The 24,203-nt window shown below is 50.5% G+C and overlaps 2 protein-coding genes and 1 non-coding gene across 6 annotated transcripts in view; 1 reads left to right on the top strand and 2 right to left on the bottom strand.

The window, feature by feature from the left end:
* The window catches only part of FBXW4 (F-box and WD repeat domain containing 4), an 88,646-nt gene extending 66,963 nt beyond the window's left edge, over nucleotides 1-21,683 (top strand). For all 3 annotated transcript variants that reach the window (XM_050804994.1, XM_050804992.1, XM_050804993.1), the window contains exons 6-9: nucleotides 6,451-6,516; nucleotides 19,864-20,004; nucleotides 20,581-20,722; nucleotides 20,940-21,683. In XM_050804994.1, coding sequence (XP_050660951.1) covers nucleotides 6,451-6,516; nucleotides 19,864-20,004; nucleotides 20,581-20,722; nucleotides 20,940-21,059 — 469 coding nt within the window. In that variant the 3' untranslated portion in view covers nucleotides 21,060-21,683. The remainder of the gene's footprint in view (nucleotides 1-6,450; nucleotides 6,517-19,863; nucleotides 20,005-20,580; nucleotides 20,723-20,939) is intronic.
* On the bottom strand, nucleotides 8,616-8,722 carry LOC126963453 (U6 spliceosomal RNA). The gene has a single exon (XR_007729090.1). It is a non-coding gene; the product is annotated as a U6 spliceosomal RNA (small nuclear RNA).
* An 862-nt stretch (nucleotides 21,684-22,545) lies between the features above and the next one.
* Nucleotides 22,546-24,203, bottom strand: part of DPCD (deleted in primary ciliary dyskinesia homolog (mouse)) — a 23,046-nt gene continuing 21,388 nt past the window's right edge. For both annotated transcript variants that reach the window (XM_050805045.1, XM_050805046.1), the window contains 2 exons: nucleotides 23,266-23,368; nucleotides 22,546-22,842 (listed from right to left, as the gene is read on the bottom strand). In XM_050805045.1, coding sequence (XP_050661002.1) covers nucleotides 22,738-22,842; nucleotides 23,266-23,368 — 208 coding nt within the window. In that variant the 3' untranslated portion in view covers nucleotides 22,546-22,737. The remainder of the gene's footprint in view (nucleotides 22,843-23,265; nucleotides 23,369-24,203) is intronic.

The raw sequence follows: 24,203 nt of genomic DNA, 5'->3' as shown, positions 1-24,203 counted from the left end.
GGTTCAGTCATCTGTGAAGTTGGCTAAGCTTTTGAATTTAAATTTTCCATCTACACCGTCTCTTTGAGGTAATGGTATGCCAGTTGCTGTGTGAAATAGAACTTCTTTAAGCTTCAGCTAGGTGTCTTGTTCTTATTTGGCTTTAGTTTGATGAAAAGTTGTGTTTATCTTCCCCTGCCTGGTCTTGCAGCTTTGGTCCTAGAGCCTCCCTTCCTCCTTCAGAAACAGACGCCACTGTGGATGGTAGGCTTCACAAGCATGGCCCTGGCCACTCATCACAGATGTGACTGGAGCAGCCTTCTGGAGCTGCGCTCTAGAGGGCATTCAAGTGGACGTTTCCCCACCTGCAAGGTGGGATGTTTGCTGGACAGAGAACAAGATTTGCCTCTTTTTTTCCCTCTTCCCATCACATCTATTTCCTTATCCCTTTAGTGACCCAGGGTGCCCTGTTGGCTGGATCTTAGGGACTGGTTGTCTCACACTTTCACCTGCCCCCTGCCTGTGTCTTTCCCCTTCCTGACTGCTGTTGACCTCCTGTTCCCACTCCACTGGTCCCTCCCTCACAGTGCTGTCACTGCAGCTATGCTCCTGGCTTCCCCTCACCGAGTGAGTTTGTCTGACCTTCGCACTGTATTCATGCTTTGGGACTTACCGCTGTAATGATGTCAGTGGCGGAGGTTAGCAGATGGCGGCAGCAGCAATGAGACCTGACATGTTCTAATGACTTCCTCCTTCCTACCCTTGCCGGCTGAGCCAATGGACGGACAGGGGTTTCCTTGAGGTATTTAAGGAGGAGGCCAAGGGAAATCGGGGGGCCCCCAGGTGCCGATGAGGCCTGTGACCTTTGCTGCTATAATATCAGTGTTTCACAAGCAGGGCGGTTCGGGAGCCCACTTGCAGCCCATCAAAAATTGATTTAATTGCAATTTTTCCTCCAATTAGGAGCACTGGAGCCTGACTAATTGGAGTAATAGAGAGTAATAAGGCTCAGATAAAAAGCCTTCCTTGGCTGCCTTTGTATCTCGTGTCAGTGCCTGTCAGAGGTCAGAGAGCTTGCATATTCTATTAGGCAGCCTGGCCTTCATTTGTACAAATTAGTTTACCCAACAGTAATTAAAATGCCAATGCGGGTTGAAGAGAACTGAATACACTTGATGGGCATGTTGGTGAATGATGTGACAGCTCTGGTGGCCTCCCTTGCCAAAGTGTGTCAGCCCAGGCTCAGAGGCTGCTGGGGCCTGGGCCAGCTGGGCGGCTCTAGGCCAGCCACGGGACACAGCTGCTGAGCACGCCACTTCTGCTGCCCCACCTCAAACCACTCAGTTGCTTCTTTCTTCTTCCAGGTGGAGTCATTTGTTCATTTGTTCATTCATTCATTCATTCATTCATTCATTCAATCAATAAGCATTTGAGTTTTCAGTGTGTGTCAGGCATTATACTAGATGCTGGAAATTCAAACAAGACTAACTCTTGAAATGTAGCCAAGATGAGAGCTTCTGGGCGAGGGGTGGTATAATAACTTGGACCTGGAATCAAGACTGACTGGGTTCCAATTCCAGTCCACTAGTTGCTACCTTTGTGAGCTAGAGCAAATTAATTACCTCCCAGAGCCTCAGTCTCCTCATTTGTAAAATAGGGAAAGTGGGGCTGGGTGCTGTGGTTCATGCGTGTAATCCCAGAACTTTGTGAGGCCAAGGTGGGTGGATCACCTGAGTTCAGGAGTTCGAGACCAGCCTGGCCAACATGGGGGACTCCCTATCTCTACTAAAAATACAAAAATTAGCCAGGTGTGGTGGTGCACACCTGTTAATCCAGCTACTAGGGGGTTGCTGAGGCAGGAGAATTGCTTGAACCTGGGAGATGGAGGTTGCAGTGAGCCGAGATTGCACCAATGCACTCCAGCCTGGGCAACAGAGTGAGACTCTGTCTCAAAAAAAAAAAAAAAAAAAAAAAAAGGAAAGTGGTACCTACTGCATAGTGTTATGAGGATTAGATAGGATAATGCTTTTGAAACACGTGCTCAGCACCTGGCACATAGTAAGTGCTCAGTAAATTACTAGTGTTATTAAGAGGGCCTAAGCTAATGCAGAAGCAGCAGGAATCTACCTGCCTTTCAGACTGCCCATGCCCGACTAATTTTCCTTCTTACCTTGCTCTCCTCTTTTCTATGTCTTGTTATTTTTAATTTCTCAACTTGAATACACAAACCCTAATTCCCTGGCATCTTCCTCTAGTGAGACAGGCTCCTATGTCTGCTTCTGGAGCCTGATGAAAGTCTGCATGATGCCAGGTTTGCCTGAGCTAGGGCCAGGGGATGAGTAAGGCAGGTTGAAGATCTGGTTAAGGTCTGGGACAGGGTGAGAAATTAGAAGGCTGGCTTCTGGTAAGGGCTTTCTGTTCCAAAAAGAGTAGAGCTTATGGAGTCAGAATGACTTTTAGACCCTCTAGCTAAGAGGGGATAGGTGTACTTGTACTAGTGTGCCTGAGTGTGTGTGTTTTGACATTGATTTTTAGATGTCAGTACCTTTCATCTCTTACCTAGTTGCGGTGTTTATGAGGGACTTCTCACTCCCCTAATATTGTATGCCTGTGTCATGTGTCATTCAAGTTTGAGCCTTTGGTATTTGGGAATTATTCCTTTAGGAAGCAGAGGGACCAGCTTCACAGTGCACATGACTAGCTTTCCCAGCTGTGCAGGCTTTGGGCTCTGGAAGGCCCTCTCAGCTCAGTTCCACAAATTTGTATTGAGTGCCTTCTCTGGGCCAGGCACTGTGCTAGACACTTGCTAGTACCCAAGAACCTCTAAAGGGTTCTGATCTCAAAGGGGAGATGGGAAGATAAACCAAAAATGCCATTTGTCCCATGAGTATGGAAGGGACTCGGAGGATGGTCAGCCTACCTGGGGAGCCACCAGCTCTTGCCTCTGCCTGTTCAACACAGATTTGATGTCCTTGTCCCTGGAATACCCCTGAGGGAAGAGATGGGACTGAAGGCAAAAGCCATTTGAATTTTCTTTCTTTTCTGAGCAGAACTGGCTTTTTCATCACTTTCAAACCCAAAATTGAAGTTATAGCAAAGGACTTTACTGGGGAAAATTCAGTGAGCAATCCCTTGGGAGGAGCCATGGAGGAAATGATACATGTTTTCATTTCATTGATCTCCAAGTATTTATTGAGAGCCTTTGACATGCCTAGCACAGGAGCCAGCACCGTGAGGGATGTGAGAATCTGGTTCAAGACATCTGGCGGATTCAAATCGAACAGGTTATCAGAGCACAGCATTTTGTTTGGGTTAAATCACCTAGGTTAGAGAACTGAGGCCAGTGAGGCTGCCTGTGATGCACAGATCCCACCCCACCAGCCCCTTTTCAAAGTGCTTTATCCCGTGAGTCTCAAAGGAGGAGTCTGAATGTGGGGGTAACAGGTCCTGTGTGCAGCCAGAGTATTTTAAGTCCATTCATGGAAGCTTGGCCTTTGCTTCATATTCACTTTCTGCACAATGGGAATAATGTCTATCTCGTGGGCTCATTGTAAGATGTGACGCACCATTTGGGTGTTGGAGAGTAGTGAATTCCTTTTCTTCCTCTGCTCCATGTGTCTGTTGTACCCTGAGATTGCATGTGGGCACACCCTTTCTAATCTTCTGACTTTGAGTGTGGCTGGTCTGTAGCTTCTGTTCATTCGTCTTAATGACCATGGGAATAAGGGAGTAGGGTGGGGGGCAAGAATGGCTGCAGGTAGTCGGGAGTAGTTCAAGGTGTACAAGACTGTGTCTGCACCGAGCCTGACCCCCAAGAGTCCTGGGAAGGCCCTGTGGTTTGGGTGTGAGTCCTGGTGAGTGTTTGCTCAAAATCTGCTTGACTGTTGATGGTTTTTTACTGAGTGTTAAATTTGATTAAACTCTTAAGTCCTCCTAAGTGCCGGGAAGACATTCTACTTTCTCTCCCTCTTTTCCTCCTTGATCACAGTGGTTAGGCGAGAGAAAAGGGCAACTTTTGGAAATAAACATTTATAGATGTCACATCCAGGCAGTTAAGAAAGCGCTTCACAGGAGGCTGGGCGCCAGTGGTTCACACCTATAATCCTAGCAATTCGGGAGGCTGAGGCAGGTGGATCAACTTGAGCCCAGGAGTTCAAGACCAGCCTGGGCAACATAGAGAGACCCCTGTCTCTATTTAAAAAAAAAAAAGGCCCTGTACAGGGTATGAAGGTGAGGGGCACTCCTCCTGGCGGCAGATGATCAGGGCCAGATGTTGGTGGGCCAGAATAGAGGGGGATAGGAGTCCCTGGGAAGGGGGTTTACATCCCCACCCCACCCTCATTCCTGCCACTCTCACAGCTCTGACCTCCAGCAAGATTAAAGTTCCATGTTGCTCCCCTCTCTATTGACTTACCTTGATGCTAATTTAGGCCTGCAGCCAGTCAGAGGCCTGCCATAGGCCTTAAGAGATGCCTGACCGGGCGCGGTGGCTCACGCCTGTAATCCCAGCACTTTGGGAGGCCAAGGTGGGCAGATCACGAGGTCAAGAAATTGAGACCAGCCTGGCCAACATGGTGAAACCCCGTCTCTACTAAAAATACAAAAATTAGCTGGGTGTGGTGGGGCATGCCCGTAGCCCCAGCAACTCGGGAGGCTGAGGCAGGGGAATTGTTTGAACCCAGGAAGTGGAGGTTCAAGTGAGCCAAGATTGCACCACTGCACTCCAGCCTGGTGACAGAGGGAGACTCCTTTAAAAAAAAAAAAAGAGATGCCTGTGTCTGTGCTGGCGCCCTTCACCTGGCCCCCACTCCTCAAGTCTGGATAGTCCAATTGCCTGCTCGAATGATTTCCAAGTGGCTATTATGTTTCCAGCCCAAGGTAATTGGCTTTACCAGTTATTAATGGATTACCCTAAAGAGAAAAATGTTGGGGGAGGGAGGAGAGGGCAACACCTTCTGACTTTGTAGTTTGGTTCTTCAGTGTCCCCTGGCTGCTTCCCAGGCTGGCTGTCATTTGGGGCATGGCACAGTGGCTGTTTTGGCACTCCCACTCTATAGTTTTTGTGGCTGCTGGCAGCCTTGAAGAGGCTAGGATGATGGGGCATATCCCTGGAGGAAGTCTTGGCTTGAGTCATGAAAGCCCCAGGATAGCTCGTATGGCCTTTTTATCAGCCTAGGGCTGAAGAGCAGACACCTGCCCTGCAATTTTGATTGTAAATCAGTGGTTTGGCCAGTGCCTGCCCTAACATCTCCCCCATCAGCAACTGGCAGGCTAGCCTCCCCCGCAGCCAAAGCCACTGACTTCTCCATGGCCCTCTCGGTGGAAATCTATCTCCTCACTGACATGCTTGGGATCAGAGAGCCACAGGTGCTGGGCTGGGCCACAGCGGATGGGCTGTTGCCCCCACATTGCTAATGTGTTATTAGTATGTCCAGTCTTCCTTCCCCCCCATGAAAGACATGTAGGGACATGGCCCATTCCTGCCCCAGGGCTCCTGACACCACTCTTGTCAATTTGCTTGCTTGCTGTTTAAGTTTCAAGCCCAGGTTTCCTGAAGGCTTCCCCTCTCCACCCTACCAAATCCTCTAACAAGAGTTGTCTGGCTCATAGGTTCAAGTTCTAGGCCAGCGCTACAGCCAGCCTGGCCCACTGCATGGATCCTTTACACCAGGCTTGTGCCTCCATTTAAAGTGAGACTCTGCAGATTGTATATGTTGAGGTTTTTAGGGCTCTAAGGGACACTCTGGGCAACAGGGTCAGCCTGCTCCTTCTCATGTGCCTCTTGGCGTTGTTCGTTATTGGCCTCCGAGGACTCTGGCGGACTCCCATCCCACTCTCCAGAAGCCCTGGCTGCCTGGCCCCTGTCATTCCCCACTCCGCCCCACCTGTGTACTAGCATATACCCATCCAAGGGATTCACTCACCTTTCATATTTTTTCCTTTTCTCATTTTGGTGCCTTTATACCTGTCCTGTGCTTATACCACATTACCAGATTCCCCAAGCTCTTAAAACCTTCAGGAATGCCCCTCAGTTGTCCCTACTTCTGACCAGGGGCATCACCTTCCAGCCCCAGCAGTCTGTTCCTTGGAGCCCTTTTCTGTGCCCTGCCATTGTGCTCTTGGGTTTCCTAAACAGGAACCCGACAGGCTTGCTCTCCCTTGGGCTCAAACTTGTCACATCTAGAGATCTGTTTTTATGGTGCGCAGGGACCACTCAACCTAGTCTGTGCAGCAGGCCAGCTGTGGCTGAGCTCGTGGGTCTTCTGGCCAGGCACCTCTGCGGGGCTATACCCCTCACAGTGCTCCCAGATGTCTTCCCACAGCTTCTCTGATGGCTCCCTTGGCCACTTCTCTCATTCTGGCTTAACCCACAATCCCCTTGGGAATGAGCACGACATTTCCCATTGTTAGCCATTTCCACCGCAGGTTCTGACAAGCCAGATCTGATTCTGCTCTCCTTTTGTTTGGCAGCTCTTTTGTGACAGGGACGGCTTGTTGCGGGCACTTCTCACCCCTGAGAATCTGGGACCTCAACAGGTAAGAGATTCCTGAGCCCACCCTGGCTTCCAGCCCAGGAGGTGAAGGAAAGCTTGCTGAGCCAGCCTCTGCCTTGGTTGGCTGAGTGGTCCAGGAGAAGGCTGGAAAGTGGTGTAGTAGGAGGCCTCTGCTGTGGTGCCTTCTCACATGGAATCATTCGGGGTTAGCTGGAGAAGACTGTTGAAGTAATTTATAATAGGTAAATAGTTTCATGCAGAATTTTTTTTTTTTTTTTTTTTTTGAGACGGAGTCTCGCTCTGCCGCCCAGGCTGGAGTGCAGTGGCCGGATCTCAGCTCACTGCAAGCTCCGCCTCCCGGGTTCACGCCATTCTCCTGCCTCAGCCTCCCGAGTAGTTGGGACTACAGGCGCCCGCCACCGCACCCGGCTAGTTTTTTGTATTTTTTTAGTAGAGACGGGGTTTCACCGTGTTAGCCAGGATGGTCTCGATCTCCTGACCTCGTGATCCGCCCGTCTCGGCCTCCCAAAGTGCTGGGATTACAGGCTTGAGCCACCGCGCCCGGCCGTTTCATGCAGAATTTATGATAACAACAACAATTTGGATTTATGATACTCTTTCTCTGAGGTGTGCCTATGTGGCTATATAAAATCCCATCTATCCCCAGAGATGATTTTGCTAACATAAATTTTGAAGGTGGCCTACAGACCTATAAAAAGAATTATACATAACAGTGAAAATACATGCAGGTTTTATTCACAATTCTCTGCTTTTGCAGGCTTGACATGTTCCCATCTGATTATCTGCCATTCTGGTTTTTTTTTTTTTTTTTGACTTTTAATTTTGAAATAATTATAGATTCACATGAAGTTACAAAAATAAGATGGAAAGGTGTTTGTGTAACATCTTACATAATATATAATATAATCAAACCAGGAAATTGACCCTGGTACCATCCATGGACCTTTATTCAGATTGTACTGTGTGTGTGTGTGTGTGTAGGTCTGTGTCTGTGTGTGTCTAGTCCTTTGCAATTTTATCACGTGTAGATTCAGATAACCATCACCACAATCCAGGTACAGAACTCTTTGTTCCATCAGCACAAAGATTCCTCATATACTCCTTGGTAGTCACACCCATCCTTCTCCCCTTCTCCTCTTCCCATTGTCCCTGATTCCTGGCAACTTCTTATGTGTTCTCCATCTCTATAATTTTGTCATTTTGAAAATGTTATATAAATGGAATCATACAGTATGTCACTTTTTGAAACTGGCTTTTTAAAAACTCAGCATAATTCCCTTGAGACTCACAGATGTTGTTGCATATATCAATAGTGCATTCCTCTTTATTGCTAAGTAGTATTCCGTGGTATGGATATACCAAAGTTTCTTTTCCCCATTGAAGGACGTTTGGGCTGTTTTCAATTTTTTGACTATTGCAACTAAAGCTAGTACAACGCGTACAGGTTTTTGTGTGGGCATATATTTTCATTTCTCTGGGATAAATGCCAAGGAGTACAAATGCTGGGTTGTTTGGTAAGTGTATGCTTAGTTTTTACCTGCCAAGCTATTTTTTGGAGTATCTTTATCGTTTTACATTCCCACCACCAATGTATGAGAGATCTAATTTCTTCACATCCTCACCAGCATTTGGTATTTCACTATTTTTTTTCTTTTTTAAAATCTGTATTTATTTATTTTTTTTTAGAGATACAGGTTATCATTATATTGCCCAGGCTGGTCTTGAACTTCTGGCCTCAAGAAATCCTCCCATCTCAGCCTCCCTAGCAGCTGGGACTATAGGCATGTGCCACCACGCCCAGCTAATTTTTTGTGGGTTTTTTGAAGAGATGGGTTTCCATTGTGCCCAGGCTAGTCCTGGGCTCAAGCGATCCGTCTGCTTACAGGCATGCGCCATGATGCCTGGATTCACTATTTTTAAACCATTACAGGTGTGAGCCATGATGCCTGGATTCACTATTTTTAAACCATGATGTTATATTTCATCATGTTTTAATTTGAATTTCCCTAATAGCTAATGATGTTGAATATATTGTCACATGTTTATTTGCCATATATTTCATATATGAATATTCTCTTTGGTGAAACGTCTGTTCATGTCTTTTGCCTGCCAGATTGTTTTCTTTTAATGGAACACTTCATGAATTTGCATGTCATTCTTGCACAAGAGCCATGCCAGTCTTCTCTATATCATTTCCATTTTGGTACATGTGCTGCTGAGGCAAGCAGTTTTTTTTTTATTTTGTTTTGTTTTACCATTGAGTTTTGACAGTTCTTTCTGTATTCTAGATATTAGTCCTTTGTCAAATATGTGATTTGCAAATATCTACTCCCAATCTGTAGCTTGTGTTTTTTTTTTGAGATGAAGTCTCACTCTGTTGCCCAGGCTGGAGTGCAGTCGCGCGATCTCGGCTCACTGCAAGCTCTGCCTCCCGAGTTCACGCCATTCTCCTGCCTCAGACTCCCAAGTAGCTGGGACTACAGGCGCCCGCCACCACGCCCGGCTAATTTTTTGTATTTTTTAGTAGAGACGGGGTTTCACTGTGTTAGCCAGGATGGTCTCCATCTCCTGACCTTATGATCTGCCTGCCTCTGCCTCCCAAAGTGCTGGGATTACAGGCGTGAGCAACCGTGCCTGGCTGCTTGTCTTTTTATCCTCTTAACAGGGTCTTTTGAAGAGCAAATGTTTAAAATTGTGATGGAATCTAAATTATTGACTTTCATTGACTGTGTCTTTGGTGTCAAGTCTAAGAACTCTTCACCTCGTCCGAGGCCCCAGAGTCTGTGTCTTAAATGCCACAATTGGCAGCACTAGTGAGGATGCTCTTCTCACCCGCTTCCTCAGTCGCTGAGCTTTGTCTTCTCCATTTTTCTCCATCTCCCTAGGAAAGCAGTAGCCACAGCTTTTTTTGTTGTTGTTGTTTTGAAAAATCCATTCTATAGTCAGTCTTTCCAAAATTTTTAAAACAACACGAGATGTTTTAATCAATGAATCATGGTTTTTTCCTTCAACATTCTCTTTTGATAGTCATCCAAGAACAGGGATGGGAAACTCCCTACTTCCCCAAACAACCATTCCGTCTTTCGGTAGCTCTGTGAGTGAGAATGCCCACCCTTTATCATGGATTGATTTGCTCCCTGAAGCTGGGATCCTGGACAAGAGACAAGCAAGTTGAACCTGTCTCCTGAAGAACAGACCTTTAAATATCTGAAAACCTTGGTTCTGCTCTTCCAGGGCCTCCTCTTCTTCAGGCCACAAGTTCTAGGTCCTTCAGTTGTTCCTCATTAACACAGTAGATAAGTTAGCCATAGCCTTTGGCTGCAATGAAGACCTAATTCAAAGTGGCTCAAATAGGCCCGGCACAGTGGCTCACCTGCCACAGCACTCCAGCCTGGGTGACAGAGTGAGACTGTTTCCAAAAACAAAAACCAAAACACAAAGTGGCTCAAACAACAATGGGATTATCACTATCTTAGATGACAAGGAACCCAGAAGTTGGATGGGTTCCAGGGTTGATGGTTCAGTAGCTCCATGAGATCATGAGGGCCCAGATTCTCTCACTTTCTGCTTTGCTACCCTGGTCAAGGTGGCTTTTGCTCTCAAGCTTATTTAGAGCTGCTCCACCAGCTTGCAACGCAACACTCAGAGGGAAATAGGAATAGCATATGTCCCTGTCTGGGGCCCCTTTTTAAGATGAGGAAGCCTTTCTTAGGAATTTTTCAAGCAGACTTTTCCTCACATCTAATAGTCAAAATTGTATTCCAGTACTCGCCCTAAACCAAACCCTGGCCAGGGGAATGGAATGACCAGTCAAGATTCACTTCCTGGGCCAAGGGAAGAACTCAGCTTCTACCCCTGCCCCTACACATTAGCAGCAGCAGGTGCGGGTAGGGATGGCATAGAAGCTGGGTTTGCTTGGCTAGAAAGAATATGAGGAATGTCTAGATAGGTGACCTATAGTGTTGGTCTCACATTGGTTTCAGGACCATTCTCACCTGAAAGTTTCTCTAATTTATCTCGTTTTATCCCTCTTGAAATGGCATGTTCATAACTGATTACTGGACAGACCAGGTGTGGTCTGATGAGTAGCAGATGCTGGCACCTCCTTCATTTTAAATCTTCTGCTTTTGTTAATATAGCCAATAGTCGTACCCCACTGTTGCTAGCCTAACTGAAACTTCCCAGGACTGCTTTTTGCTTTAGCCCCTGGGATACTGGAGCTCCTAGAGTCTGTGAAACTTGTTCCCCATGAGCTCACCCTACGAAACTCCTGCCACAGGCCCTCCTTCCTTCTGAATGGGACTGGGGTAGAGGCAGCCCCTCCCCTGGTGCCAGGGCCAGTGTGATGGGAGGCTGTGAGGAGCTCGGGAAGGAGAACTGGCTGTGTGGCCAAACAGACCTGGCTTTCAGAACTACTGTGCCTCTTGCTGTGATCTGGGGCCCTCTGGACTTCAGTTTCCTCATTTGTAAAGTGGAAATTAGTTATCCCTACCTAACAGAACTGGTATGAACAAAATTATTGTGAAAAAGTGTCCCATACAGTGCCTGTCACCTTGGAGGCATTCAACTAATGCAAGCTCTCCCTTTCCTGCTCTTCCTCCCCACCCAAACTAGTACCTCGGAGTTTGTGGAGGCTTCTTTTTTTCTTGAGAGACAGGGACTTGCTCTGTCACCCAGGCTGGAGTGCAGTGGCATCATCACGGCTCATTGCAGCCTTGAACTCCTGGGCTCAAATGGTCCTTCTGCCTCAGCCTCCCAAGTAGCTAGGACTACAGACATGCACCACTATGCTTGGCTAATTTTTAAATTTTTTTGTAGAGACAAGGTCTCGTTATGTTGCCCAGGCTGGTCTCAAACTCATTGACTCAAGTGATCCTCCCACCTTGGCCTCCCAAAGTGCTGGGATTATAGGTGTGAGCCACTGTGCCTGGCTTGTGGAGGCTTTTAGTTCTCAAAATATCTGTGTCTTAGTGACTAGTGGAGGAGGAGGTGAACCTGCTGACCTCCTGGCACAGGGAAGCCTCTTGACAGTGAGCTGTGGGTCACCAAGATGGGCATTCTGATGAAAGTTTTTACTTAGTTACATAACTGGGCCTTGTGTTTGGCATCATCACCTGCCTGGGCCCAGGATGACACACAAGCCGGGTGGTGGGCTGGATACACCACTGTGGCCCAGCATCATCTCAAAGGTTGGGTAATCTTTGAATGGCCTCTTCTGCCTATGGTTGCCTTGGTGAAGGGTACTCTTCCGTGCAGATTTATGGTCAGGATGGAGTTCTAAGGCACCATTTCTTTGACTGTTATTCTCTTATGAAACCCCTAGATCTCACCAACCCCAAACACTGGGTCTTTATTGAAACCAGATTGGACCCTAATGAGAATGGGTATGCGACAGCGACAAGCCAGGCATGGTGGCTCATGCCTGGAATCCCAGCACTCTGAGAGACTGAGGCAGTAGGATCGCTTGAGCTCAGGAGTTTGAGAGTAGCCTGGGCAATATGATGAGACCTTGTTTCTTACCAAAAAAATTAAAAACAAAACAAAACAAACAAACAGCTGTGGCCTCAGTTCTTACTGGAGCCTGAGAAGAAACAGCCTTGCCCCTTCTGGCCAGCCTGTGGGCTCTGCTCCTTGTGGCAGGGCTGCCCTGGGCACCACTTAGCAGTGCCTTCTCTCCCAGCCCCAGGTTCATCTACTGGGAGGAACCAGGCTTTGTTTAAACATCTGTCCTGTCCCCAGAGAAGCTTGGAGGACCAAGTGGTACAGTGATTGAGGAAAGATGCCCTGGTGGAGGCATTTGCTTTTGGTGGGAGGAAATGGATGTACAGGATGACTCTCTAGAGCTGTCTTTCCCAGAGAAACCCAAGTAGATAATAAAGCCATGTAGAAAATAGGATTAAGGTAATGAACAGGCAGGACAAAGTTTGATCTTTCAATAACACCAAAGCCTGACTGACAGGCCAATCTGAGAGGTGGAGCAGCACTGCCGGTAGGACTTGGGGCTGGGTGGTGAGCGGTGCTGGATGGATTCTTTGCTTTTAACCTGTCACCGCTGAAACTTGAGGAGTGCCTGGATTTTCTCTTTTATGTATGTGCTGGGGCTTGGGTGGAGAGCGGGGAGTACTGGAGGGGCAGTTTGCCCTAAGCATTGCTATACCCTGGATGATGGTGGGGGCTGGGACACACTCAAAGCTGCAGCCACCCGCTGGGCACCAGCGCTCCCATCGGGAGCCATCACCCACGTCTATGTGTGTCTCTCAGCTGCTCACCCTCAGGCAGCCAATGCTGCTTCTCACAGAACCTGCACCACTTTCAGGGTCACCATTGTTCCCTCAGCCCCTCATTCCATCAAGACCTCTAGAGACTGTTCTCCTTGCAGGCTGGGCTGGAACAGGGATGGAGGGGGAGTTGTTGACTAAAGCACACAGGTCAGAAGGCAGTCACAGGCACACAGCCGTTGCCTAAGTGGCAAGGAACTTGGCTGTGCCCCTCTCCCTTCCTCTTGTTCTGCCTTTCTGTCTTATGGAGCCAGGCACCATGGGGTTAGGCCCAGGGACAGGGGATTACTATCTCAACGAGAAAGAGTCCTTCACCCAACCTCAAAGTGCCAGAATATTCCTGCTTCTGATGGTAGGTGGTCTTCAAGCCCATTCCCTAACTCCCAGGTGCCAGGAATTCCTGTACCTTCATCTTGACTGACCAACCACTGCAGTATTCCTAGCTAGGCCCTATGATCCCATCAGACCCTGAGGAACTGTGCCAAAGCCATCCTGCCCGAGCCTGGGGTTTGGAGGAATTGAGGCTCATCTTGTGTCCTCTATGTTTGAGCAGGACCCTTCCTTGGCTAGGCCCCAGGGAAGGTGCCATGTGTTGATTGTGCGTGTGGGGCCCAGCTCCTGGTGGCTGGAAGGCCCAAGTGGGTCTGACTGGCCTGACATCACACATGCCCCCTTCCCCCATGGGCTTACGCTTGTGGTGGGTTTTATTTTTTTCTGCCAAGGGGCATTAAGATGGACCTAGCACTGGTGCCCTGAGCACAGGGCACAGCTGGGCCCCTGATAGCCTGTGGGCAGGTGGGCTTCAGGATGGAGAGCCCTTTAATCCCAGACCTAAAGGTGTCATAGTAGGTCCAACCACAGCCACAGTCCTAAGCCCCGCTGAGATTGTGGGGTGGGGAAGGGGGTAGTGAGGTGGTTGGTGACCTGGCTGCTCCTAGGGTATTGAGTCTTTGGCCAGGCCCTGTGTGTGTGGCAAGCCCTGTACACATCCCATTGATTCCCCTTCCCCTTTGGGCCAGGGTCATCCCTGGTCCCCTGTTACACCTCCACTTCCACCTCAAAGCTCCCAAGTTCCCCTTTTTTCAACAAAGGCAGGGGCAGAATATGCTTCTCACCCATCCTAACAGATGCCCTAGGTTTTTCCCCTCTGAGCCTGGGCTCAAGCCAACCCCATGCCCGGAATACCCCCTCTGTGCCTAATGAAACCCTGCTCACTCTTCAGCATAAACAGCACCTCCACCACAAAGCTCTCCTTGATCCTGACCCCTGTTGCTGGAGTTAGTGGCCCTTTCCACTGAACACAGTGTTGGAGCACTGATAAGGGCCACCTGGTCAGCCATGGCTGTGGCCTGGTAGAACTCTCCCTCTGAGCTGGGAACTGGCCTTGGTATCCTGAACTGAGCACAGGATATGAGTGTCAGGGCATCTGATGACATATGGAATGGTAAGGGACACTTGGCTGGAGCCCTTTCTGTCTGGAGAAGGAAGGTGTGTCCTGCACACAGGCTGGGCTGCTCTGAGGGCACTGTTAGTGCCCCTCCTGCCCAGGTGTGGCTTTGTCTCTGCCCCAGCACTCTGCCCCCACCCTGTGCAGTGGCCTGGCCCACAGTCAGGGTGATTACGGGAACTACCCCTCTTTAAAGTACCTCCCTTCTCCTTTGAAAGCATTACTGACAGCTTTTTTTCATTCTTTTTTCTTTACCTCTTTAAGGAACCCTGTAATTTCTTTCTCTTTCTTTCTCCCCCCATAACTTTTTCTTTCTTGTCTCCTCTGTCCCCCTGAACTCTTTGAAATTGGCTCTCTGCCTGCTGACACCAAACTGATACTTTGCGTTTCACTTCTCCTTATCCCTTTATGGCAACAGATGTTGAAATTTTGTATCCTTTTATCTGCCCGGCTGCCCCTTCCTGTAATTACGGCCCTCTTGTTAGCAGTACAAAGTGGGCTGCCTGGCCTTTGAGCCATTGTGTCTGAACACATGTGCGCGGGCGAGTGCTGGGGGTGCGCGCACACAGACACATGCATGTGAGAGGCTGTATGCTTGAGAAGGCCCTTCCTTCCTTCTCACCTGATGGGGCCGAGGCAAGCAAAGCTTCCGTAGCTACTCCATTGTTAACGTTTAGAACCTATCTGTCCCCTTGATTCTCTCACTACCCCCACCAGAGGGCAAGCCTCTGGGCATCTGTGAGACGGAAAGACCTGCAAAGAGCTGGAAAGGGCTGGAGGTGGCCCTGGGTAACTCTTGGGGCAAGTCCAGTTGTGCAGCTGTAATAGGGGATGTTGAGGGGCCAGTGATGGAGTGGCTGCATTGTCTGTGAAGGCAGGGAGTGCCAGCACCGTGGAGCATATAGACCTGATCTAAGATTTACTGGGTGCGTTACTTCATTTTCTCATCTGTAAAATGGGGTTAAGAAACTTACCTCCAAAGCCTGTTGCGAGGATTAAATGGGCTGATAACGAATAAAACACTCAGCATGTTGCCTGGTACACAGTATGGACTCAGGATATGTGAGCTGTTGCTGCGGTGGCTACTCTGCCACCAGGTAACCTTCGCAGCCGTCTCATCTGGCTCCAGCAAAGAGAACAGGCCCTTCAGCTTACTTCCCTCTGTTCCCGTCATCCTGAAAGCTGCTACCAGACGGGATTTCCAGGAGCTCTGCCTTTATCATGGATTCAGGCTCTGCTCTTCCTTGCTATATGACAGTGTCACTTTTCGTCTGTGACTCTCAGTTTCCTTATCTACAATTGGGGCCTGAACTAGGACAATCACTGTTCGTTCAAAAGCCTCATGGCTGTCTGCCACTCACGGAGTTCGTGCCAGGTGAGGGATGTGCACCTTAAGGCCCACTGTGGCCTGGAGGCCGGACCCTGCCAGCACACTCCCAAGCCTCCAACCAAACCAGATTGCCAGCTGCCGCCAAAACAGCCTGGTTGCCCTAGCGCTGCACTTTTGTTGTTGCTGTTCCTGCCACCTGGGCCATCTCCGTGTCTTGTCATTGCCTATGACAGTCCTGTCTCTCAGTGAAGAATCAGTCAACACCCCCAGCCAGAAATGCTCACTTTTCTTAACTGCCCCCTTGTAGAATTTTCTGTTGTTCTCTGTGGTACCTACCAACTCACACTTTGATTTGTTAGTTGGATACATGTTGCAGACTTCTTTCTCTCCCTGGATTGAATACTCCTTGAAGGCAGGGACAAAGTCTCTTTGATAGTCACAGCTTACATCTCTCTGTAGCTTCCATTAAGCACAATGCTTTGTATATAGAAAATGCTCAACTGAAGGAAGGAGGAGATAGAAGGGAGGAAAAACCTCCCATTCTCTTTGCAACCATGTTGGGCCCAGCCTATACCTTCAAGCCATCTGCCCCCCAGGCAGCAGAGATGGAAGAAGGTCAACTCTTTGTCATCCTTCCATCCTCTCTCTCTCTCTCTCTCCAAAAGCCATTGTTGCATTTCAAGGTAGCACATGGCAGACAGGTGCACAGGTAAGCACAGACCCAAACAGATGCAGGAATGAGCATCCATAGGGTCTCCAGAGAACAGCATCAGGAAGCCAGTATGTTAAAAATGACTGAAAAATGGTGTGGGAGCCACAGACGTGCTGAGCTGTGGGCTGGGAGGTGGAGGAGGTGGTGACTCAGGAATGCTCTAGTACAGGCGGCTGTAGGGGAAGCTGGGAGAAGTACAGCAGGGCACCAGGCTTCCTAGCTCTGCAAACTTGGTGGGCAGGGGTAAGGTGCCAGGGACTGCCCCCTGTGCCCAGTCCAGCTTAGAACTCAGGGCCTGTCCCTGGTGGGCCATCCAGGTCTTTAGGGCCAGCCCCTACCACCAGTGAGCTGCCCCCCACAAAGATGGTGATGGGTGTCAGCGTTTCATGTAAATGTCCCTCCTCTCTGACTCCCCTTATCTGTCTCCCTCCAGCTGCAGTAGAGTCACCTGGGCAGCAGGATAGTTTGGGCCAGGGGGCCCTGACCTCTCAGGAGTGTGGCCACACTCTGCTTGCTTCTTCCTGTCCAGGTAGTGGGGTTCCCAGGAGTAGCCTGCACACGGCCAGAGCCAAGGAAACAGATCTCCCTCAGGCTGCCCTCCTCAGCCTGCGTCTCATTCATCAGGCTCACACGGGCGGCCCCATCTGTCTTTATGTTTCCCTGGGTCGAGAGAGAATTGCTGGACTTGGCTCGGGGGAGGCTGGGGTGTGGAGGCCCCCAGCACTTAGTGGCTCCTGGAGGCCTGGGCTTTGTCCATGGGAGTTGGAAGGGAATGGACTTTTTGTCTGGCCCTCTATAGTGACAGGCAGGCCCTTGCTCCCGTCTTGGCCCAGGGCTCTGAGCAGCAGCCCTGTTCCCACACAAGCTGTGCAACAGCCAAGGCTCTGCACCCCCCCTCTCACCCCCCACAGTGAGAGGCCGAGAAGCATTCTTAACATTCTTTCCAGAGAAAAGGGGTGAAATGTCTGAATTTGGGGGGTCACCACGTTATACAAATTGCAATCTAATCGTTTTTACAAGAACACACTTGCAGTAAGAAAAGGAGCTCAGGAGGAGGGGATGAGGAGACAGACAGCTTGTTTTGTCCCCCTTTCCCCCAAAGTTTGGGGCTATTGTCGGGCCAATCTCTCTACCAGAGCAGTTGAGCTAGAGTTTTCTAGTTAAATAGGTCTTGGGGTGGGGGCCGAGAAGGGCCCACGGTGCCATTTCTGTTTGTTTTCCCAAATCAAAGCCCCAGCAGGGCTCCTGTGGCACTGCTGGGTTGCTATTTGAAGAGATGGGCCTTTTCCCAGAGGCTGGTGTGTCAGTTTATGCTCTGAACTTAACCTCACGGGCACCACACAACAGAGCCTTGAGGGTCCTGGGCCCAGGGCAAAAGAAATTGTATCTTTTTATTGGCCCATTTAAAGTGTGTGTGGCCATTTTAGAGAACCAGAGAACAGCGCAGCAGAAAGAAACTTCTCAGCTCCTGGCCAGGCTGTGTGGGCAGACCAGGGGCTCTCAGGACTTGTGTTGGCCCCCAGCGCCTGGTGCTTACTTGGGCCCTTGGGTCTCCCCCTGAGGGTAGGGACCCTTTGGGCTGTCCTGTGTTTCTTACTGCAGATACTTATGGCCATGACATTTTCCAGTGGTGGCATGAATGCTGGAGTAGGGGCCCAGGTTGGCAGCCCAGTCTGGGTGGGCCTCTTATACTGCTGTCCCTGTGCAGCCCCATGAGTGCCCAGCTCTCCTTCCCTCTGAACCCAGGGACCAGGGTGGGCAGGTAGAGCCATGCTGGGCTTCAGTCCTCCCAACCCCCACTGCCTTTCATCTTCTATTTCAAACAAACATGAAATTACTTCTATAGATTAAAGGGGAGAGCTCCTCAGTCATTCCTTAAGGCCTCACTAATGGAGGGGGCAGGGCCCCCAAATCTGGAAGAGGGAGGAGAACTGTGGAGCCAAACAGCCCCTACCCAGCATGCACCCGGTATACCTGTGAGAGAGAGACTGACTCTCCTACAGGGCTCTGGCCTGCCCAGGGTGGCTGAATCTTGGCTGGTGGCCATCTGGGAAGGCAGGGCTTCTCTGGGAGCCAAGGTTAGCAGTCTCTAAGGGATGCTGATCTGGGGAGAAGGCTTCTGCCTGATCCCTCTCAGGAGCCCCCCAACAGAGGCTTGTCATCTTCTCCCCACAGGCCCAGCTCTGGGCTACTGAGACGAAGACCAGAACTTCCCTGAGAAGGAGGCTGGGGGCAGGGGTGCTGACTTGGGGATTAATTCCCCACTGGCAGCAGCAGTGCTCCTGGCCAGGGCTCGCTGCCCAGGGCTCAAAGGGGAAAAGGTGGAAGGGGCAGAAAGGAACCCTCAGTCTCCTCCTTTGATTCCTTCGGCCTTAAGGGAAGATGGCAGCTCTGTCAGGGAGAAGGGAGGTTGTGGGTCAGGGTCTGAATGAGGTGGAAGGATGAGAGCTGACATCTGCATTCAGACGTGTGGCTGGCTGCCTTGTCTGCCTCAAGCCCTTTGCTGACATGCTGCTTGGACCAAAGCTGCGCTGGTGAGCCATGAAGTCCCCTCACTCCATGCCAGGGCCTCTTACCTGGACATCCCTTTGAAGTGTCCATGGCCTTGTTTCTCCTGTCATGGCATGGGAGAGCCCAGCGTCTCATGGGTAAAGGAAGCTGAGGCATCAGGCCTGGAGGGCGCCCCTTTTCCTTCATTCCCCCTAGTCATTCTGCAGAAACTCAATACTTCTACCCATCCCCTGGCCGCAGGGATTAGCGGGTGCACTTGATGTTGAGGGGTAGTTGCTAGGGACAGGAGGCCCCCCTACATGGTTGCTAGGGGTCTGGCATCAGGGCAAAGGGTCTGCCCACTGCCGCGGTCACGGAGGGAATTACACAGTCACAAAGAAATTGTTCTTCTCAGTAATCTGCTCTCGGCCACCGGGTGGGGTGAGGGTGGGGGGAGCAGGCTGGAGTCCCGCAGGCTGGGGGCTGTGATCACAGAGGCGTGCTAGCCCCGGGCTGGGGGCCAGCTAGGCCAGGAACACCAGGGACAGCTCGCTAAGCTGCTTTCTCAGCGATTTCTCTCCCCAAACACAAAGGTGTTTACTTGTTTTAACATCTCCTGCGACTCCCCTTCTCCCTTTGTGTGGTCTTTATCCCCAATGAGGTTTGAGCCCCAGATTACAGGCAGGAATTAAGGCATTGGACTCAGGCAGCTCAGAACTGCATGACCTGCAGGATCAAGAAGTATAAAGTAACCAAGTGTGTGTGTATGTGTATGTGTACGTGTATGTGAGGGGGGCCGACCCCTTCAGCAAGCCCCATTCATCGTCCTGAGGAGGAGTGGCTGGGTGGGTGGCAGCTGGCACGCAGGTGTGATGGAGGAGCTGCTGAGGCCTGGGATGCTGGGGGAGGGGTGGGACATGGGACTGGTTGCAGAGGCCTCATGGCAGGGGTGAGGTGGGTAGGAATTGGGCATCTCTTCCCTCAGCCCCCTTCCTTGAGTCTCATTCTAGCTGAGGAAAGAGAACATTTCCCCAAGGTCTGATGCCCTCTGAAGGTGGAATGAATGTGTATGGCCCATGTGGAGCAGCCTCACTCTGTCCTTCCCTTCCCAGTGGGCAGCTGATGACACACTTGGGCAGTGACTTTCCCCCAGGGGCTGGGGTGCTGGATGTCATGTATGAGTCCCCTTTCACACTGCTGTCCTGTGGCTATGACACCTATGTTCGCTACTGGGACCTCCGCACCAGTGTCCGGTGAGTGTGCTGGGCAGAGAGGACAGATGGTGGGGGTCTGCACCAATCCTGGTCCTTTCTCCAGTCCTGGGTTGGCCCATGGGAGAGGGCACAGAGACTCCATGTCAGGGCTGGGAAGGAAGAGTCCTGCAAGGTCATATCAAGCTTAGACTTCCTGCACTTGGGCAGCCCTGGTCGCAGTGGCTTGGGAAACTATAGCCAACAGGCCCTAGCAAAGGCAGGCGTTTCCCAGAGCCTCCGGAGCCATCAGGGTACTGTCCCTCAATATTCTGTCCCAGCCTTTCTTGAGGCCTGTGTTACTTCTCCCCTCTTGAGTCCAGTGATAAGTAGCTGGCCATATGCAAACAGAAGTGCAGGCATAATCTGCTCTGTGGTCTGGGCCATGGTGAGACAGCCCTCTACAGAAGATGCTTTCTCCCATGAAGTTCGGTTTTTGATGAATCTGATGATTTCGGCTTCTGTCTCCATCCCGGAATGGCTCCTTAACACTCCCCTCAGCCACTCTAGGCCCAAGAAAGCTGGGGCAGAGGTGGAGGGTACCCTAAACCTCCTTCTGCGTCTCCTCTTCCTGGACAGGAAATGTGTCATGGAGTGGGAGGAGCCCCATGACAGCACCCTGTACTGCCTGCAGACAGATGGCAACCACCTGCTGGCCACAGGTTCCTCCTACTACGGTGTTGTACGGCTGTGGGACCGGCGCCAAAGGGCTTGCCTGCATGTAAGTGTCCTGCCCACCTCTTCTCCAGGATGCCAAGACTCATGATTATGGGCTGCATTTGGGAGAGGGTGAGGTAGCCAAGGATGTGCCTAGAAAGGGCTGGAAGAAGCCTACAATGGCACATGTCCCTCTTCCCCTGGGCCGGGGGATCCTGGGTTATGGCACACCTCTGTCCCACTTGGAAAGCTCTTACCACTTCCTGTGCCCTCCCTTCCAGGCCTTCCCGCTGACGTCGACCCCCCTCAGCAGCCCTGTGTACTGCCTGCGTCTCACCACCAAGCATCTCTATGCTGCGCTGTCTTACAACCTCCATGTCCTGGATTTTCAAAACCCATGACCGTCAGGGCCACCCCTGCCTCTGGGCCAGGGAAACCAGCTACTCAGGGACCTCTCTTGCCTGGAGGGTGCAGTGATAGCTCCTCCCCAGTGCCCCACTGTGCTCCTGGGCCTGTGACCCCAGTGCTCAGGCACCTTGCACTAGAGGCTTCTGACTCCTGGGGCTTTGGGGCTTACCAGAGATGCAGTCCCTCCCAGGAACCTGTTGGAGAGGCAGGACCTGCTGCTTTGGAAGAGTGCGGCTGAACCGGGGCCTTGCGTCCCTGTTTGGCCAGAGCAAGGATCTGGCCTGGAGAGGCCCATCCTATACCCCTTATTAGAGCCATGATAGCCTACAGAGTGAGGTGAGGTGCTCCCACCTTCCCAGATGGTTCCTTTCTGCCCCTTCCTGGAAGGAAAGGTAAGGCTGCCAATAGCCCACTGGCACCAGCCAGACCTCACTCTTGACCAACCTCTCGGGGCCGGGGGTTCCTTCCTGGGGCACTGTGACCTGGTTTTGCTTTGAAACCAATAAAGAGCAGAGGGAACCCAGCAGTTCTGAGTTCTGAGCCAGCCCTACCTCAGGCTGGCTGTTGAGACAAGCTACAATTTTCATTTTTGTAAAAATAAAGCTTGATTGTTCACAGATCTGGTTCCTCACTGGCTGAATAGTTCCAGAAGGCCCCAGGAGAAGGGAACAGGAGACCCAAGCTCAGGGTTGTGTGTGCTGCTGAAACGACAAGACTAGCCTCATGGCTCTGTATCCCAAAGAACAAAGGTTTCTTTTTTTCAGGAACAGTTGCCATTGATGACCTATTCTTTAGCCTTTGGGGTGTGGAGGGTCACCTGTGGTTTGCAGAGGGGACTGTGGAAAGGGTCCAGGCTGCTGGGAGCTCAGTTGTTACCTGTGGTGACCCCTACCCCAACACACACCCTTGGCAACATTATGACCCTTATTCTGGCTTTTTACCCACAATGCCTTAACATCCTGTGTTCTATTTCCAAGGTTTCTGTTTTTTCTTTTTTGTTGTTTCGTTTGTTTGCTGTTTTGAGATGGAGTCTTGCTCTGTCGCCCAAGCTAGAGTGCAGTGGCGCGATCTTGGCTACTGCAACCTTCACCTCCCAGGTTGAAGCAATTCTCCTGCCTCAGCCTCCCAAAGTGCTGGGATTAAGGCGTGAGCCACTGCACCTGGCTGGTTTCTGCATTTTTAAAACGTTCCCTTTCCCACATATCTTCAGGAGTTTCCTCTGAGCCACTTCCACAAGCTATGGTAGCACAGGTTCCCTCCAGCCTGGTCTTCCTGTGAGTTTGTGTAAACAGGTTGCAGGGAAAGGCCAGCCCTGCCCTACTAGGGCCATGTGCTCCCACCCCATTCTCCCTTTTTGTGGAAGGCTTTATGTTGAAGGTCCCTGGGATAGAGAAGGGAATGTCATCACACCCTCCTGAGGGAGGCCAGTGGGGTCTGGGGCCAGGTAGCATACAGAGGTAAACAAGAGGGCAGTCCCTGTGCAGTAAGTAGCTCAGAATGACTTTACTCAGGAAATACGACCATGACTCACTGGCTAGGAGTGCCCCACGGCCCAGTTCTTGTAGACCCGTGATAGCTCCTAGAAGATAGGAGGCTGCCGTGGTCAAGAAGGACCAAGCCTTGAAGTCTCACGGCACCCCCTGTGCTGGAGGTATAAGGCTCAGGGGCCAACTACTGGGTCTTGCAGTCCCCATCGTTGCCGTGGGCTGTCTTTACCTTCTTTAGTTCCTTCTGTAGCTCGGACTCAGCCACCACAACCTCCTTTGGCTTCTGGTACTGTGGATGGAGCCAGGAAGAAGAAAATAATTCAGTCACTGTCCCTTCTCCTTCCGTACACACTTGGGGCCCCTACTCCTTCTGATCCCCTTATTTGCACGAGAAAATTGAGGTCTATAGGATTGAATGATTTGCTCAAGGTCACGTGCCTGAGTAGGAGCAGACCTTGGACCAGAACCCAAGTTCAATTTCCACCGTTTCCCCTTCATCCTCTACCCTCTTCTACCTGTGAATTATATGGTCAGGCTCCTCCCTGAGCCCCCTCCCTGCTCTCCCCTATGCTGAATTAGAGATGTCTGTTCTCCCACAAGCACACCCTAGGGCTTGGGGCTAGAACTGAGGACTCTTATGGGATGGGAAGTGGGCAGGGAAAGAGGAAGACTCTCCCTGATGCAGTGTCCAAGAAGTCTGGGTGAATCTTACAGAGATGATCAGGGTGCAGTTGGCGTGGGCAAAGCTTAGCAAGGCGTCATCCAGAGGTAGCTGGTGTCTATCTAGGTCAGGAATGGAGAACTTCTTGTAGTACCTGTGGGGACACCGAGAGGCCATTGGGGCACTCGGCAAGGTGACCCCAACAGCTGGGCATCAGGCCCTCTGCTGCCTAGCTTCTACATAGTTCTCCCACACCTTCCACACATGCAGAGAGGGAGAAGACAAGCCAGTTAGAACACCAGTATTTTAGAGCTCAGTGGCCCTGGAAAGCATAGAATGCAAGCCTTATGTCCAGTCCAGTGGCAGAAGAACAGAACCCAGTTATAATTCTGTGATTAGACCAGGGGTTGTAGTGACTCACATCTCAAGAGCTGGGTCTCCCTAAGACAGGCAGAAGAAGCCTGGAACACACAAATAGCTCAAGCAGCTTGGACTCCTCTACACCCAAAGCCTCATGGAGACACCAGAAAAATGGGGCATGTTCTAACAACGGACAGAATAAGGACATTCAGACCTGTCTCCCAAAGCTGGGGCCCTATTGCTACCATTTACATAAGAAGTCCTCTGAAGGCCTCAACTACCTGTTCCTCTTTTGGGGCCTTTCAAGGCCTTGTTAGCCTGGCTCTACTTGTAGGCCAGAGGGAAAAGTATATCTACTGGGAGAAATCTCCTTGAGAGGACAAACCATGTTACTCATCATGGAAGCTGGACCTCTGGACTACTTGGCTGGCCCCAAATCCCCACTCCTCCATTTTTACACATCACACATGGTCCTTATCATCTCCAGGTGCTGGTTCAGAGATTAATGATGCCTTTTAATTAAAAAAAAAAAAAAAAAAAAAAGAACAGATAGCAACACCCAGTTCGTAATGTGTATAGAACTAGACTTCGCAGGAAATTTGACCCCCCTTATCAAAAAGAGAACTCGG

The sequence above is a fragment of the Macaca thibetana genome, chromosome 9 (assembly GCF_024542745.1).
Source record: "Macaca thibetana thibetana isolate TM-01 chromosome 9, ASM2454274v1, whole genome shotgun sequence".
NCBI lineage: Eukaryota > Metazoa > Chordata > Mammalia > Primates > Cercopithecidae > Macaca > Macaca thibetana.
The sequence above is the reverse complement of the archived record's forward strand: the minus strand, read 5'-3'. Positions and strand labels throughout refer to the sequence as shown.